Here is a 13,063-nt window from a genome sequence, read left to right on the forward strand (position 1 = left end):
GGAACGCACCACACTCCTGTGCACAGTTTGAGCCAGAGTGTCTTTGAGTGGCCGGAGTGGCTCTGGGTGGCCAGCCCCACAGGACCTTCGGCATGTGCGCTTCCAGGGCTGAGAGCTGAGGAGATGGCGAGGGAAGCAGTGCGGACTACAGTTGTCTGGGACCCTTGTACTCCCGGCTGCAGGTGAGCAGCCAAGAGAGCTTTTCCTTTCCTTTCCTTTTTCTTTTTCTTTTTTTTTTTTTAATATATTTTTATTGATTTCACAGAGGGAGCGATAGAAACATCAATGACGAGAAAGAATCATTGATCGGGTGCCTCCTGCATGCCCCGCACTGGGGGTCGAGCCTAAAACCCAGGCCTGTGTCCTTGACTAGAGTCAAACCTGGGACCTTTCAGTCTACAGGCCGATGCTCTATCCACTGAGCCAAACCAGCTAGGGCAGAGCTTTTCCTTTTTAATGTTATCCCCTGTCCTCTGCAGACAAAGCTTGTATCACTCTTGCGGTGCAGAAGGAAAGTTTGAATGTGTACTAATACTAGTACAGTTGCCACTTTTTAGCAACTTTTGGAACTCCCGTGCGCGCAGATCATTCCAACAGCTCTGCTACATTGTTGCGTTTCCCTCAAAGAAAGTATCTCAAGGCTTCTCTCCGGCACATCTGAATGGCTGGCATCGCCCCTCTTGCACAACTCAGGAACGGCCTGATGGAAGGGATGCACAGGGCAAAGTATGGGGAAGGGGCGCGGCGCCCCCAGCCCCTTCTCCCAGCCCCCCAGGCACCCCACTCTCCCTGGTCTCCACTGCCGCTTGCAATTTGAAGCAGAAGATGAAACCTGGGCCAAGCCTTGGGCGTGGGGACCTGTGGAGCGGAGCCCGCCTCGCCCAGCCTGTCCTATCCTGTCAGTGCCAGCTGTACCTACTGGGTGGCAGTGAAACTGACAGAGCTCCTCCAGGCTGTCCCAGCCCCGCAAGGAGCGTGCGCGCCGGAGAAGCGATTGGCCAATCAGCGCACAGGAGCGGCTGTGAGTGGCATGCGCTTCCTTCAATCTTCTGAAGCCCTGGCCCCTGGCCTGCGTCCTGGCCAATGGGCGCGCGGGGGCGGAGCCCGGGCGGGGGCGACGATCACCTGATCTGCGGCGGCGGCGGCGGTGGCCGAGGCCGTGGTGACTGAAGCTGTGATGGCGGCGACAGCGGCGGCTCCGGGGCAGGCGGGGACGCTCAGGGCCCCAGCGTTTTGTCAAATGAAGTGGCTGCCGGTGCTGCTGGCGGCGGCGGCGGCGGCGGTGGCGGAGCAGCAGGTGCCGCTGGTGCTGTGGTCAAGCGATCGGTGAGCGCGGCGGTGGGTTGGGGCGGGCTGTGCGGCGCCCGGTGGCGGTTGGGGTGCCCTCGCTCTGCTCCTGGGCTGTTCTCGGCGAGAAGCTGCGAGGCCTAGAGGGGACTGTCCCTTGCTTGGCGGCCTACGGCGAATCGGCCGGATCGGAACCTCCGGGACCCACACATCAAACTGGGAGCCCGTGGGTTTCGGATCGTAAGCCTTGCGTCCCCACTTGACAGCACCTTTTCTGTCCACAGGGACTTGTGGGTTCCTGCGGCCGACACCCATGAGGGCCACATCACCAGCGACATGCAGCTCTCGACTTACTTAGACCCCGCCCTGGAGCTGGGCCCCCGCAACGTGCTGCTGTTCCTGCAGGACAAGGTGCGCCAGTCCCAGCCCTCTGTCCCTCAGTCATCAGGAGGCAGGCGGGCCCCTCCCCCCAGGATAAGGAGACCCCTTCCCCAAGGGAAGCTTCAGTGACCTTGTCCCAACTGCAGGGAGGTGTGGCTCTTCTCTTGGGAAGGCCCGTCGGAGAAGGCTCAGTGGAACTAGAGTGAGGGCCCAGAAATGGCACCAGCTTGATTAGGGGGAGAAAGTGGTCAGAGGCCGGAAGTCTACAGAGTACCATGAACTTGTCTGACCTGCTCTATATGGTGGGGCTGATTGTTGGCGGATGAGAAGACAGATGCCCAAGGAGGGGAAGTGACTGGCTCAAGGTCACACAGCTAATGGGTGGCTGAGTTGTGATTCTAGTGGTAATGATCATAATAGAGAGAGAGAAAAAAAATGACCACTTACTGAGTGCTTCATGGGCACTGTGCTGAGCTGATGTCATTGTCTTGGTTTTACTACCAAGGAAACTAAGGCTTGCGGAGGTGCAGTGATTGGCTGGGTTGTGCACACCACAGTTGGTTCCAGCCTGAGTCTGTCAGACCCTACCTGCGCTCTCCCTCCTGCCCCAGGCCAGTTTGTGCTCATAATTGGGTTTGTGCTCCCTCCCTTCCAGATCTCTCTGCCTCCAACTAGGCACTCAGCCCATGAAAAGACTCGAGGGCACTGTAGGTTTGGCGTTTGGGAAGCGATTGAGCTTCTGCTTGTCCCTTCCTTGTATGGTTCATTCCTCTCATGGTCTTGCTCCATCATTGTGGGTAGCCTGTGGCGGGCATGCGCTCCTGTAGCCCTTCCAGGAGGCGGTAACTAATGTAGTCAGACTGGAACTCAATTCTAGTTCTACTACCTGGCCTTTGGTCTGCAAATGCCTGTTTCTGCATCGGTAAAATTCAGATACTGCCTCAGAAGAATCGTGAGGAGCAATTCAGAAAATCCATGGAACACGCCTCGCTGGATCCCTGTCTGATGGCATTCACCCATGTAGCAAATATGAACTATCGTCCAGGCGTCTTCAAACTACAGCCCGCGGGCCACATGCGGCCCACAGAGGAGTCTGATCCGGCCCGCCAGGTTTTTTTGGGCAGTGAGCGCAGCCGAGGTGTTACAGTAGGAATTAGTAGTTCATATAGTCCGGCCCTCCAGCTCTCTGAGGGACCGTGATCTGGCCCCCACTTTAAAAAGTTTGAGGACCCCTGATTCTACTCTGTGCCAGTTATTAAGTGTTGGGGACATAGCAACGAGCAGAATAACCCTAGCCCCTACCCTGAGGAAGCTGATAGTCATGGGAGCATGACAAGTCAATGCTGAGTTCTTACAATATGCCATCATGTCAGTGCTATTGTGTGTAGAGAAGAAAGAAACGGGCTAACCCTATTGTGGTGCGCACAAATGCAGCCAATCATTGCCAGAGGGACTGGCAAGCCTATTTAAGGGAAAGCTGACCAGGCAAGGCTCACTGAGCAGAGACCTGAATGGAGGTCCCTACTGAGCCAGGGAGCTATCCCGTGGAGGATGTTTCTGGAAGAAGGTACAGCATGTGCTAAGGCCCTGGGCAAGACGGAAGAGCTGCTGTCGCTGGAGTAGACAGTAGTGAGTGAGATTAAGGGCGAGAGGATGGTTAGGCAGGCAGCCAGGAGATGAGGAGGAAAAAGGTTAGTTGCAGTTCTAAACGAAGGTGACCAGACGTCCCGCTTTTGGCAGGACAGTCCCGATTTTTAAACAAAGATTCTTTCCAAAAATCGGGACTGTCCCGCCAAAAGCGGGACGCCCGATCACCTTATTCTAAATGAAGCCTCGGGTGACTTCAAAGCAGGAGGTGCCGCGAGGAGGAAGAGAGAGTGGTGGTTTCTGGGCTTTGCGAAGGAGAGCCCAGGTGTCCAAACAAAGGTCAGGATTCCTGCCCAGAAGGGAGAGGAAGCTGGCCAAGTGTGTATACTAAACAGAAGCTGATTAAGATCGCCTCCGGCCCTGATGGGGAAAAGCCGGAGAAAGCTGGGCGGGCGGTGGGGTGGAGGGGAAGGAGTTGAAGGGCATCTCTAGGTTGGAGAGGAAAGGGGTGTGCTTCCAGTTACTGTGGTCTGGAGGCCTCAGAAGACTTTCAGTGCTTTCTCCAGCATGTTTGAGATCTTCACCTGTTTCTCCCCTTCCCCTTCCACCAAAACCAGGAGAGGAGGGGGACTTCTCAGACTCCTTTACAAAGGTGCCATCCATGCCCAGCCAGTATGGCTCAATGGGTGAGCATCCACCTACGAGCCAAGAGGTCATGGTTCGATTGCTGGTCAGGGCACTTGCCCAGGTTGTGGGCTCGATTCCCAATGCGGGGGTGTGCAGGAGGCAGCCGATCGATGATTCTCATCATTGATGTTTCTCTCTTTCTCCCTCTCCCTTCCTCTGTGAAATGAAAAATATGTTTTAAAAAAGTCCTGTTGGTTCTAGCTGTTGCAACTGGTTTGCAGGTTCTCCTTTTTTTTTTTTTTACTTTCCTTGAGGGGGGTGGGCATGCAGTAAATGCTTCTAACTGCCACAACCCCTCCCCTAGCTTCCCTTTTCCTTACCCAGTTCCTGTTGTCGAAGGCAGGCAGCTGACTCTTACTCCTGAAGTTACCACAAGTCAGCTGCCCACACATACACTCCCAGTCCCATGACTGCCTTCCATGTTTTCTCACCCTCACCCTGCCAGGAGGGAGCTACAGAAAAGAAAGAGCCCTATCCCACTTGTCGGCAAACTCATTAGTAACAGAGCCAAATATCAACAGTACGATTGAAATTTCTTTTTTTAAAATATATATTTTATTAATTTTTTACAGAGAGGAAGAGAGAGGGATAGAGTTAGAAACATCAATGAGAGAGAATCATCGACCAGCTGCCTCTTGCACACCCCCTTCTGGGGATGTGCCCGCAACCAAGGTACATGCCCTTGACCGGAATCGAACCCAGGACCCTTCAGTCCGCAGGCCGACGCTCTATCCACTGAGTCAAACCGGTCTCAGCTGAAATTTCTTTTGAGAGCCATATTTTTAAAACTTAAACTTCTTCTAGAGCCCTATAACCGGATGGGCTCGGTGGATAGAGTGTCAGCCTGTGGACTGAAGGGTCCCATGTTCGATTTTGGTCAAGGGCACGTAGTATGGTTGCAGGCTACTCCCCGGGCCAGGTCTAGGTCCGGGTGAACATAGGAGGCAACCAATTGATATGTTTCTCACACATCGATGTTTCTCTCTGTCTTTTCCTCTCTCTTTCACTCTCTTTAAAAAAACATACAAAACTTGCCGAAACCGGTTTGGCTCAATGGATAGAGCGTCGGTCTGCGGACTGAAAGGTCCCAGGTTCGATTCCGGCTAAGGGCATGTACCTTGGTTGCGGGCACATCCCCAGTAGGGGTTATGCAAGGGGTAGATAATAGATGATTCTCCCTCATCGATGTTTCTAACTCTCTATCCCTCTCTCTTCCTCTCTGTAAAAAATCAATAAAATATATTTAAAAAAACACACACTCAAAAAAACACATACACACAAAACTCGTCCTAGTTGATAGAGCATTGGCCTGCCCACTAAAGGGTCCCAAGTTCCATTCCTGGCAAGGACACATGCCCTGGTTGCAGGCTCCATCCCCAGTAGGGGGTGTGCAGGAGGCAGCTGATCAGTGATTCTCTCATCATTGGTGTTTCTATCTCTCTCTTCCTCTCCCTTCTTCTCTGAAATCAATAAAATATATTTTTAAAAAAACCTCAATGGAAAAATATCCTCAGTTGAGAATAAAAAATATACATATATATATCTCCTATATAATAAAAGCCTAATATGCAAATTGCCCCCTTGGATAGTCATTAGACCAGGAGTTGGACCAGGATACTGGGAGTTGGACTGCTCACTGTGATGTGTGCTGACCACCAGGGGGCAGCACAGAACATGGCTGGTGTTGGTGGGGGGGGTAACAGGGACAGAGGAGGTATGGTGAGAATGCAGGGTATCCGCTGAGCTGGCTTTCACTCCGTGGATGCCAGGACTCGCACGCCCCAGGTGCCGGGCACCCATGAGGAGCCTGCTCTACACCTGTGCAGCCTCTTCCGGGTGAGCTGGGCTGCAGCCACTGGGACCACAGGGGCCTGTTGGGATCCCCATGGGTTCGCATAGGAACCGGTCTGCGAGGCCAGCTGGGAGAGAGTGCACTGCCTGCTTGGCTTCCGTGAGAGGCCCATGCTGTGCCCTGGCCCATGGCATCTTTGTGTGGGGACTTGAGCACTGTGACTTAGGCAGAGGAGGGCACATAGGGGCCTGAGGGCCCAGGTGCTGCCCAGGGCCCAGACATCAGTGAGACCTGCCCTTCCACGCGAGACGCTCGCACTTCGATCGCTGTGGGGAGCGGGCCTAAGCTGGCAGTCGGACATCCCCCAAGGTCTCCCAGACTGAGAGGGCCCAGGCTGGACTGAGCGACTCCCACCAAGTGCACGAATTTTGTGCACTGGGCCTCTAATATATCAAAGAACCTTCTATCCCCATCCCTCACCCCAAACTTGCCCTTGCTTGCTTTTCTGACCAGACCAAATCTGACTCTAAGTGAGATTTTGCTGGCCCTGCAAATGCACGGAGAAGGGGTCTGCCCCTGCCCTGGCCACTTCTGAGGCTGTCTTCCTTGCTTCCCTACTAGCTGAGCATTGAGGACTTCACGGCATATGGTGGTGTGTTTGGAAACAAGCAGGACAGCACCTTTTCTAACCTGGAGGTAAGAGTCCTCTCCCAGCTGCGGGCACGGGGGCTGTCCCACCCCCACCCCATAGCACACTAAAGAACTTTCCCGAACCTCAGTGTGGGGCGTGCTCGAGGCAGCTGATCAGTGACCCTCTCTAATTGATGTTTCTATCTCTCTATTCCTCTCTCTCTAAAAATAAAACAAACAAAAACAGCCCTGGCTGGCATGGCTCAGTGGCTAGAGTGTCAGCCTGCACACCAGAGGGTTGCAGGTTCGGTTCCCAGTTAAGAGCATGTAACCTGGTTGCAGGTTCAATCCCCACCCCATCAGGGTGTGTGCGGGAAGCAACCAATTGATGTGTCTCTTTCTACATCTCTCTTTCTCTCCATCCCTACTCTCTCCCTTCCATTCTCTCTAATAATCAATGGAAAAAAATATCCTCACTCTTCAGGTGAGGATTAAAAAAAAAGAGTAAAAAAAATTTTTTAAATCCTAACTGGTTTGGCTCAATGGATAAAGTACCCGTCCATGGACTGAAGGGTCCTGGGTTCGATTCTAGTCAAGGGCACGTAACTTGGTTGCAGGTTCAATCCCTGACCCATGCGGGAGGCAACCAATCTATGTGTATCTCTCCCATTGATGTTTCTCTCTGTCTCTCCCAATCCTTTCCACTCTCTAAAAGTCAATGGAAAAATATTCTCGGGTGAGGGGTAAGCAAAAAACAAAATACAAAAGCACACACACAACCTGTTTCCTTAGGAACCAGAGCTGCTGGCTTTGGGGGTAGAAAGGCGTAAGTGTCAGGGGCCAGGGGTGCGGGGCATTTTCCTTCTGACCCTGAATGAGACTCAATCCTGTGGGTGTGGGTACGGCTTGCAGGGGAGGGCTGCCAGCGCAGTGTGAGGGGCTGGCTCAGGCCAGGTCCCTTTTGCTAACTCATCCTCCACGTCTCCTTTGTCCCCAGAATGCCCTGGACTTGGCCCCGTCCTCTCTCGTGCTTCCTGCTGTTGACTGGTATGCAGTGAGCACTCTGACCACGTACCTGCAGGAGAAGCTGGGGGCCAGCCCCTTGCACGTGGACCTGGCGACCCTTCGGGAGCTGAAGCTCAATGCCAGCCTCCCGGCCCTGCTGCTCATCCGCTTGCCCTACACAGCCAGGTACGGCCCGGCCTCCAGCCCAGGGCTCTGGGCTCTGCTAGCACAACCCAGTCAACGATGACAGTCCTTCCGGTCAGAACCCTGAAGCCCTTCCGGAAGGCGCCCTGTATCTCCAGAAGAGACCGGAAGGGCCTCTGGCCGGGCTGTGATTCATAAGTTAGTGCCCTGCACTGAACTGGGCCTCCAGAGGGACCGTGAAGTGGGGGCTGCAGGGAGGGGCAAGGGATTCCAGGCAGGGCCTTGAGGTGAGCAAAAATGTAGAGGGATCCCAGCTGGTGTGGCTCAGTGGTGGAGCGTCGACCTCTGAACCAGGAGGTCACAGTTCCATTCCTGGTCAGGGCACACGCCCAGGTTGCGGGCTCCGTCCCCAGTGTGGGGATGTACTGTAGGCAGCTGTTCAATGATCCTCTCTCATCATTGATGTTTCTCTCTCTCCCTCTTCCTTCCTCTCTGAAATCAATAAAAGTATATATATTAAAAAACACACAAAAGATATGGAGGGGGAGGCGGAGTGCTAGGCTCATGGGGCTCATGGGGGAGGATGCTGGGGGACACACTGGGGAGGACACACTGGGGGAGCTATTTGGACTGTGGGGCTCTAACGCTCTGTCTTTTCCGTAGCTCGGGTCTGATGGCACCACGGGAAGTCCTCACAGGCAACGGTGAGTGGGTCAGGGAGGGAGCACGTTCTCCAGTCCTCCCCAGCCCTCCCTGCAGAGTGGTCCTCCGCTCCTTGGCTCCTCCCCCCCCCCCCCAGCATGGCTTCCTGCTTCTTGGAGCAGCTGGCAGCTGATCAGGGAAATGCTGGCCCTCGGGCCTCATCCGCTGGGCCTGCCTCGTGGAGATTTGGGGATGTGTAAGCGTCCTCTCTGCAGGAGCCTGGGAGCCAGTTTCCACGGAGGCAGCCTGAATCCTTTAGTGTGGGTTTAAGAGACCAGCAGCATTTCAAAAATCAGTTCCGAACACTTGTCTTCTTCTTTTTTAATCTTTCTGTATTGATTTCAGAGCGGAAGGGAGAGAGAGACAGAAACATCAGTGATGAGAGCGAATCATTGATCAGCTGCCTCCTGTACGCCCCACACTGGAGATCTAGCCTGCAACCCAGGCACATGCCCTGACCGGGAATCGAACCCTGACTTCCTGGTTCCTAGGTCGATGCCCAACCACTGAGCCACACTGGCCAGGCATCACTTGTCTTCTTTTTGCGATAACCGACAGTCATTCCCATTGGCAAGGTCACTGGAAACCTTCCACTGGGTGGGTTCGAAGTTGCATATACCTTTGTGTTTTCTTGTTCCCTTTAGTTAGGCCTGGGCATCAGGGAGCTGACAGTGGAGGCCGCAGGTGGCCCAGGGGAGGCTGGGGGTGGGCAGGATGAACAGCAGCTGCTGTCAGGGACCCTGAATGGAAACTGCAAACACTACTGACGGGAGCCGACTGACTCATCAGGGGTCTCAGTTGGTTTCTGGGGGCAGGAGGACATCACAGTGCAGACCCCTGGGGGTCGCCACCTCGGTGAGAGGGTCTCCCTGAGCTCCATGAGGAGGGCACTGATGTGGGGTGTGCAAGGGCAGGCGGTGGGAAGCGTTGCTCTCGGTGTCCACCTGTGACCGGTTCTCTGCTCTTCCCGTTGCCCCTCAGATGAGGTCATCGGGCAGGTGCTGAGCATGCTCAAGTCGGAAGATGTCCCGTACACAGCGGCGCTCACAGCGGTCCGCCCTTCCAGGGTACGTGCCTTGCCGCAGGGGCCCTGGGAGGTGCGGGCAGAGGCCACGTGGTGCAAGGGCCTGGAGGGGGGTGTGGCTCCGATGGCCTCAGTGGGGGCCAGCTTCTCCCCTGGGCCCATGTCAGGGGGGACGAATACAAACCTGCTTATTCCTGCCAGCTGCAGGTTTCTGAACGCCCTGCCAGTCTTCCTGCTGGCAAATGCTCAACTGAGTCCAGATGTTCCCTAATTGGTGGGACTAGGACCATCCCCGAGGTTTAGGGGCCAGCCAGAGAGAGCTTCCCGGAGGAAAGGCCTCTGAGTACGACCGGTGGGACCACAGATGGGGGAGAGGGCCAGCGAGGGCAGGCCACTTGGTCCGGGCCCGCTCCCAGGGCCGCTGAGAGAAGGCTTGTGGGCTGTCTCTGCAGGTGGCCCGCGATGCAGCCCTGGTGGCCGGGGGGCTAGGCCGGCAGCTGCTGCAAACGACGCCCAAACAGCCCGTGTCCGTTGTGGTCCACCCCCCTGTGAGCTATAACGACACTGCGCCCCGGATCCTGTTCTGGGCCCAGAACTTCTCAGTGGCTTATAGGGACAGCTGGGAAGACCTGACCGGCAGGACCTTTGACGCCCCATCTCTGAATATGACCGGCTCCTTCTGGAATGACTCCATCGCCAGGTGAGGGCAAAGGATGCGTCACTTGGGGTGGGTATATGTGCCAGTGGTGTGTGTTCACCATGGGACTGCTTGGGGGGGGGGGTTGCTATTGGAGGGCCCTTGAAGTGGGGGTTGCCCAGAGTTCTGCTCCCCCATGCCTTCTAGTCCTTGACTGGGACCTTGGCTGTTACTACTCCCCAGTCAGCTAGGAACCTGACACCTCCCCCTTGAGCGGCCTCAAGGCGACTGCACTATGGTGCATACCATGCCCGAGCAAGTTCTGGGGTCCCCATTCCTTCCCTGTGCAGTGAGAGAGATCACCCTCACTCCCAAAACCCAACCTGGGCACCTCAACAACCCCAAGGGGAGGGTCTTAAAGGAGGAGGGGCAGTGGGTTCAGGGGAGCCAGAGGAAGGAGCCCTCAGCTGGAGGTGGGGGACCCGCATGCTGGTTCCTGACCTAGAATATGACAGGGCCTCAGTTTTCCCATCTGTCAAATGGGGGCATTGCCTCTTCAGGTGGCTGCAAGGACCCAGGCAGCTTCCGTAGGAGCAGACTTGAGCAACGTGGTCTAAGATGCTCAAGGCCTTTTCAGGGCCTGACTTGCCTCTCACTCTGGCCCTACAGGCTTTCGCTGACCTATGAACAACTCTTTGGTGCCACGGTGACGTTTAAGTGAGTCCGAGGGGCGGTGGAGGTGTGGGTGGACTGGTGTGGCTCTGGCTTCCTCAGCTACCTGACGCCCCTGTGGTCTCCCCCAGGTTCACTCTGGTGAATCGCTTCTATCCAGTGTCGGCCCGGCACTGGTTTACCATGGAGCGCCTGGAAATCCACAGCAACGGCTCTGTGGCCTACTTCAACGTCTCCCAGATCACAGGGCCCAGCATCTACTCCTTCCACTGCCAGTACGTCAGCAGCCTTAGCAGCCAGGGCAGCATCCTTGTGCCGGACACGCAGCCCTTCCTCTGGCAGATGACGCTTGAGGATTTCCAGGTAGGAAGCAGGGAGGAGCCCAGCCTGGAAGTAGCAGGGTCTGGGTAGAGGGGAGGAAGCAGAGGCCTGAAGTCTTAAAACAAAACAAAACAAAACAAAACAAAAATAAATAAATAAATAAATAAATAAATAAATATATATCTCCTATATAATAAAAGGCTAATATGCAAATTGTCCCCTCAACTGGGAGTTTGACGGGGGGGAGGGGGGAGGGCAGGGCCAGCCCACCAACCTCGCGGCCCCTCAGCTGGCCCAATCAGCTCTGATGGGGGCAGGCCAGCCAGACCCAACCTGTGCATGAATTCGTGCACTGGGCCTCTAATATTTATATAAAATATATGCTTTTAATATATATATATATATTTTTTTTTTAATTGAGTTTTTACAGAGAGAGAGAGAGAGATTTAGAAACATCAATGAGAGACATTGATCAGCTGCCTCCTGCACACCCCTTAATGGGGATGTGCCTGCAACCAAGGTACGTGCCCTTGACCAGAATCGAACCAGGGACCTTTCAGTCCACAGGCCGACGCTCCATCCACTGAGCCAAACCGGTTCAGGCTATAAAATATATTCTTATTGATTTCATAGAGGAAGGGAGAGAAAGAGAGATGAAACATCAATGATGAGAGAGAATGATGAGAGAGAATCATTGATTGGCTGCCTCCCGCACATCCCTGGGGATCGAGCCCGCAACCTGGGCATGTGCCTTGACTGGGAATTGAACCATGACCTCCTGGTTCATAGGTCAATGCTCAACCACTGAGCCACGCCAGGTTGATACCCTTTGGGCTTGGGCTCAGGAATGTAGTCGAGAGCCCTGTCCCCACGATGCTCCTTCCCACTGACTTGGGAACCTCAGCCCTTACTGGGCCTCCCTCTCCGTGGGGCCACGCGGTCCTTTCTGTCCCCCAGATCCAGGCCTTCAACGTGACAGGCGAGCAGTTCTCCTACGCCACTGACTGTGCGGGCTTCTTCTCCCCGGCCATCTGGATGGGGCTGCTCACCTCCTTGTTCATGCTCTTCATCTTCACCTACGGCCTGCACATGATCCTCAGCCTCAAGACCATGGACCGCTTTGACGATCACAAGGGCCCCACCATCACTTTGACCCAGATTGTGTGACCCTGTGCCCGCGCGGGGGGTTATGGGTGTGATGGTGTCCAGGTTGTCACTTTCTCACCTCGAGGCATGCTGGACCGAAGGACTTCCTTCTCTTCCTACCGTAGCATGAACCCCCAACTCCCCTCAGCCTGTTTTGCTCCTATTCAACCCTGTGAGGGGCTTCCCTCGGGCTGCCCCCCCCCGCCCCCCATCTCTACCAACAGGTGTACATATTCTGCGTAGATAGTAGACAAATCTCCAAGGATTGGTGATTATAAAGGGAGGGGACATGAATTCCAGAGCCTCTCTTACTTCCCCCCTCTCTCCTTATTTATTTTCATATCTCCACCTTCAGCCCTTGCTGTTTATAGTGCTTTTGTGTAGCCAGTGCTTTGTGGGGTTCCCTGCAGCAGCCAGGAGCTGGATATTCCCTGAGTTGGGGGGTGGGGTGGGGTCAAAGTACCATTTAACCGTCCTGCTTGGCTAGTGTTGTTTTTGGTGATGTGCTTCCCGTACGCAGCGCACGGGTTTATTCTTTGTGGCCTGAGAAGGAAGGGACCCGGCAGGTGGGCTGGGCGCACTCACTGGGTTTCTGGCAGGCTTGGTGGGTTTCCTTCCTAATAAAATAAAGATGGGTCACCGTGCTTCGGCCTCCTGTCGCTCATTTCTGCACTGGACACGCGGGATGTGCTTGGCTGAGGGCTTCCGGGGAGGCGCCCAGGTGTAGCTGTAGCCAAATGAGGTTGGGTTTTGGGGGGTGGGGGGGCGGGAAGGGCTGCAGGAGCTCGGGAGGAAGATGCAGAGGGTCTTTAGCAAGCTGGACCCCCGAGGAGCTAGTGCAGAGAGGGGGCTGCAGTGCACCTGCTCGGAAGGGCCAGGGCGATCGGAGCCTGGAGATGACAGCTGTGACAATGGCAGCCCTCCAGTCCCCCGGGACCCGGGCTGCAGCAGGGGTGTGTGCTGGACCGCGCTGAGCATCCCACAGGGCGGGGCCGCGCCCCGGCTCCCGCGCACGGATCCCCATCCCCGGTCGCAGCACCGCCGCCGG

The 13,063-nt window shown here is 55.3% G+C and overlaps 1 protein-coding gene across 1 annotated transcript; it reads left to right on the forward strand.

Annotated features, from left to right (window-relative positions):
• Window positions 1-1,110: 1,110 nt before the first annotated feature.
• On the forward strand, window positions 1,111-12,659 carry ATP6AP1 (ATPase H+ transporting accessory protein 1). The gene is made up of 10 exons (XM_036415700.2): window positions 1,111-1,326; window positions 1,572-1,698; window positions 6,356-6,430; window positions 7,362-7,555; window positions 8,177-8,217; window positions 9,197-9,282; window positions 9,692-9,939; window positions 10,546-10,593; window positions 10,680-10,911; window positions 11,827-12,659. Exons 1-10 carry the CDS (start codon window positions 1,178-1,180, stop codon window positions 12,034-12,036), a joined length of 1,410 nt encoding a protein of 469 aa, XP_036271593.1. The 5' UTR covers window positions 1,111-1,177; the 3' UTR covers window positions 12,037-12,659.
• The last annotated feature ends 404 nt before the right edge of the window (window positions 12,660-13,063 follow it).

This window comes from Pipistrellus kuhlii, unplaced genomic scaffold (genome assembly GCF_014108245.1).
Source record: "Pipistrellus kuhlii isolate mPipKuh1 unplaced genomic scaffold, mPipKuh1.p scaffold_m20_p_51, whole genome shotgun sequence".
NCBI classification, from domain to species: domain Eukaryota; kingdom Metazoa; phylum Chordata; class Mammalia; order Chiroptera; family Vespertilionidae; genus Pipistrellus; species Pipistrellus kuhlii.

Coding starts and splice junctions, on each gene's coding strand:
- ATP6AP1 (XM_036415700.2), top strand. CDS start 1,178: ATGGCGGCGACAGCGGCGGCTCCGGGGCAGGCGGGGACGCTCAGGGCC. Junction 8,218..9,196: donor GGAAGTCCTCACAGGCAACG/GTGAGTGGGTCA, acceptor GTTGCCCCTCAG/ATGAGGTCATCGGGCAGGTG. Junction 9,940..10,545: donor TGGAATGACTCCATCGCCAG/GTGAGGGCAAAG, acceptor CTGGCCCTACAG/GCTTTCGCTGACCTATGAAC.